At 50.7% G+C, this 4,367-nt stretch overlaps 1 protein-coding gene across 1 annotated transcript in view; it reads left to right on the forward strand.

The window, feature by feature from the left end:
• Positions 1–3,435: 3,435 nt before the first annotated feature.
• Positions 3,436–4,367, forward strand: part of DHDH (dihydrodiol dehydrogenase) — an 11,031-nt gene continuing 10,099 nt past the window's right edge. The window contains exons 1-2 of the mRNA XM_021709499.1: positions 3,436–3,546; positions 3,977–4,088. Of these exons, the coding sequence (XP_021565174.1) occupies positions 3,457–3,546; positions 3,977–4,088 (202 nt within the window). The 5' untranslated portion in view covers positions 3,436–3,456. The remainder of the gene's footprint in view (positions 3,547–3,976; positions 4,089–4,367) is intronic.

Below are 4,367 nucleotides of genomic sequence, written 5' to 3' on the forward strand. Positions count from 1 at the left end.
GAGTGGCCACTGCACTCCAGTCTGGGCAACAGTGAGACTCCAACTCAAAAAAAAAAAAGTTTGTTTTATTGGTTTTTGTCACCCAGGCTGGAGTGCAGCAACACGTTCACGGCCACCATAGCCCCGACCTGCTGGTCTCAGGCAATCCTTCTGCCTCAGTCTTCCAAGTAGCTAGAACTACAGATGAATGCCACCACACCCACCTAATTTTTTTTTTAATTTATTGTAGCAATGAGGTCTTGCCATGTTGACCAGGCTGGTCTTGAACCCGCAGGCTCAGGCAATCCACTCGCCTCGGCTTCCCAAAGTGCTGGGATTATAGGCGTGACTCACCGCATCTGGCATAAGGGTTGTTTTTTTTTTAATTGCTCTAATATAAATGCACATTTTTAAAAATATTTTTTTTGAGCCACGCACAGTGGTTCATGCCTATAGTCCTGGTTACTTGGGAGACTGAGGAGAATTGCTTGAGCCTAGCAGTTCAAGGCTGCAGTGAGCTGTGATGGTGGCACTCCAGCCTGAACGACTGATGAAGATACCATTTGTAACATAAAATAAAACAAAAACATTATTCCCCCCTTTTTCTTCATAGAGCAATATTGTGTCCTGTTGGGAGCCGGCCACGGAGGCCCACTGAGCGTTAGGGATCAGGGAGGGCCATGGACCCCGAGACCACTAGGACGTGTTCGGGAGCCGTAGACCCCATTTTCCTCCCCCTTTTGCCATGCAGCACAAACAACCTAAAGGAACTCTACTGGCCTAAGGCTCTGTGATTGTGACAGGCATAGCTCACTCTAGAAACCCATTGTTCTTGTTTCCCATAAACTGTGGTTTCCACTTAGGTATTAGATATAATTCAAATTCAGGTCACATTTGGAAGCCTTTTATACGGTACAAGCTTCTTTATAAGATTTAAAAGAATATTTGTAGAATTAGTATATACTTATGGAGAGCTGTTTTCAGCTTTTCAATGGTATAGATGATTATCAAGAGTGGCCCAGCACAGAGTTTGGACTGGGCCACATTCCTGAGAGCCCAGCACGTACTTTGGACTGGGCTGCATTCTTTTAGGCCGGCTTTAGCTACAGTTAGTGTAAGGTCTTTTTTCTACCTATTATAGAAATTGAATTTATTTTATTCATAGAAGGTATTGTAGAATAGGTCATGCTACATCAAGGAATCATGTTAGTTCAAGCATAATCAATCATGATATTTTTAGGTTTAATAAGAATATAGTTAACTTTAGAAATTTCATTGTCTCCATTTTCTACTATCGTGGTTTTGGCCTTAGTACATTTACAGTTTATATTTGGGTTTTATTTTTAGAAGCTTTGCTGCTGCTGATCAGCTTTATATATTAGGATTAGGAATGAGAAACTTTCATAGAAATTAGGATAGATATATAGAACTTTAGAATAGTCATTTTGTTAAGAGATTGTAGTCTATTGTTCCAAAAAGTGGCCCACCGTGAACCTTGGACTGGGCCACATCCTATAGAGCCCAGCATGATCTTTGGACTGGGCCACATTCTTTAGGAATTGGTTTAAGCTATAATTAAGAGCTTCCGTAGCATTGTGTAAGTAGTATTAGCATAGAATAGAAAGGTAATAAAGTTTAAGTTAGTCATCATGGGTATTGCTTGAGCTTTAGAAGTTATTGATTATCAGAACATCATTAGGCTAGTAGGGATTGTTGCACTGCTTTTGAAGAGCATTAACTAGCAAAGGGAACAATAAGACAATCTTGGGGTTTGTTCCTCCTCACACCTAAGCATCTGGTGGGTGGGGGATGCCTCCCCTGGCTTTGTGTTCACATGAAAGACTTGTGAGACTACCTGTGTAAAATTTTGGGGGATAAATACCAGCTGTAACTTTCAATAAACGGCTTCTGCTCATTTCATTGAACAGTTGTCCACTTCCTTTCTTTTGCCTTCTCTTTCTTTCTTTTAATATCTGTCCCTACAGATTCGCCGACGCCACCACGTCTTCCAAGGCACTCCCCAAAACTTGCAGGGGCCGGCCCCCCGCAGTGTCCTAAGTGGATCCCATTCCTTTTCTTTTTTCTTTATCTTTTTTTTGTGTGTGTAGGAGTCTCAGTCTGTCACCCAGGCTGGAATGCAGTGGCATATTCACCGCCACCGCAGCCTCGACCTGCTTGGCTCAGGCGGTCCTTCTACTTCAGTCTCCCAAGTAGCTGGAAGCACAGGCACACGCCACCATGCCCGACAATTTTTGTTTTGTTTTGTTTACATTGTAGAGACGAGGGCTTGCCATGTTGCTCAGGCTGATCTCGAACTCGTGGACTCAGGCCCATTCCTGTTCTTACTCAGTAGCTTGTGCAAACTTAAAAACTGTAAAACCCTGTGTGACACTGATGTCTTTTGTTTGTTTGTTTTTGAGTTGGAGTGTCACTTTGTCGCCCAGGCTAGAGTGCAGTGGCACGCTCACGGCCACCCCAGCGGCGACCTGCTGGGCTCCTGCAATCCTTCCGCCTCAGCCTTCCAAGAAGCGAAACTACGGGCACGCGCTTCCCCGCCCGGCTAATTTTTCTTGATTTATTGTAGAGACGAGGTCTCGCCAAGTTGCCCGGGCTGGTCTCGAACCCGTGGGCTCAGGCAATCCACTCGCCTCAGCCTCCCAAAGTGCTGGGATGACAGCTTGAGCCACCGAGCCCGGCCTGTTTGTTTGTTTTTTGAGTCGGGGTCTCGCTTTGTCGCCCAAGCTGGGGAGTGCAGTGGCATGAGCATAACTCACTGCATCCTCGACTTTCTGGGCCCAAACGACCCCCGGTTTCAGCCTCCCGAGTAGCTGGGACTACAGGCACACGCTACCACGCCGGGTTAATTGAATAGCCCCGGGAAGCAGCCAATTTGCAGGTCTTCACCTCTTGGCTGCGAGACGACAAAAAGATGACCCGGGATCCAGGGGTTTCAGTTTACCCCGCTGGGCGGTGAGAAATTAGGAATGAGAAGAGTAAAGCGTGGAGCCAGGGCTAATACTAGTCATGATTGTCTTTGCATTATTATCCTTCCGTTCTCCCTCGGGACAACTTCGAACGGTGCTAAACTTTGGGCGCAAAAGAGTCGGGCAAGGAAAGCGGGGCGCAGCGCTGTAGGCAAGTCCAAGGGCAACGGATGGAATTGGCAAGAAAAGCAAACCTTCTCCCGCCACGCCCCCACGCCTGCGCGCCTCTTGTCAGGTGCTTAGACGTCCGCCGATAAGACGCCCGAAAAGTGTGACTCTCCTCCCCCGTAAGGCGGAGCTAAACGGTGCGCTCTACCAATGGGGATGCCGTAACCAAATGTCCTCGTCCATCCCCGGGTCTCGGACCAATGAGAATTGGCGTAGGCGTCATGGAGGGGGCGGAGCAGGTGGACACGCCCCCCAGGCGGGCGGGGCGTCAGGTCTTAATTCGCGCCGGGCTCCCCAGAAGGTTCTGGGACTCAGGCTGGCGACCATGGCGCTCCGCTGGGGCATCGTGTCAGCCGGCCTTATCTCCGGCGACTTCACGAAGGTGCTGCAGTCGCTGCCTCGCTCCGAGCACCAGGTCCGCCTCTCCCTCCGGAGTCCTGGGGAAGAGGAGGCCGAGAAAGGGAGCCCCGGACTTCTGAGTCTGAATGGGGAGCAGGGGGCTTAGGGTTCCGGACTCCTGGGTCCCCAGGGCAGTGAAACAAGGTCTGTTTCCTCCTCCTTCCTCCTTCTCCCCCTCTGTCATGTAAATCCCGAGTTCCTTGAGATTTGGGAGGGTCTTGACCCGAGTTCCTGTAAAGTAAGTAAATATCCGGGGATTTAATTATCGCGGCCCCCAGGGCCCGAGTGTCTGGCCCCGTCACCTCTTCCCCAGGACCCCACCTCCGCCTCCCCCGTCTTGGAGGGGGTACGGTCTCCCTGCACTGGAGCCTCTCCTTCACCCCCTCCCATCCACTGTCTTTCACGCCTGCCCCAGCCTCTCAAGTGTGACCCTGGCGCCCCTCCAGGTGGTGGCGGTGGCAGCCCGCGACCTGAGCCGGGCGAAGGAGTTTGCACGGAAGCATGACATCCCCAAGGCCTACGGCTCCTATGAGGAGCTGGCCAAGGTCCCGAACGTGGGTGAGTGGGGAGGGTGGCAGGGTGCTGGCTGCCCCGTGGGAGATGCGAGGCTCCGCGGGGTGGGCCGATCCTTTTGGCCTTCTGGAAAGACCTTGGACTGGGAGGCGGAGCTGGCTGTGGGAATGAGTCTGGTCTGGGACTGGCTGTCTATGTGTTAAATGCCTTAGAGGCCAGGCCTCTGCTGTAAGGACGAGGCTTACTCCTAAAGAATTCGAGGTCAAGCCAGGCTCGGTGGCTCAGCCTGTAATCCCGCGCTTTGGGAGGCTAAGGTGAGTGGAT

This window comes from Carlito syrichta, unplaced genomic scaffold (genome assembly GCF_000164805.1).
Source record: "Carlito syrichta isolate Samal-C Ts95f unplaced genomic scaffold, Tarsius_syrichta-2.0.1 Scaffold240267, whole genome shotgun sequence".
Taxonomy (NCBI): domain Eukaryota; kingdom Metazoa; phylum Chordata; class Mammalia; order Primates; family Tarsiidae; genus Carlito; species Carlito syrichta.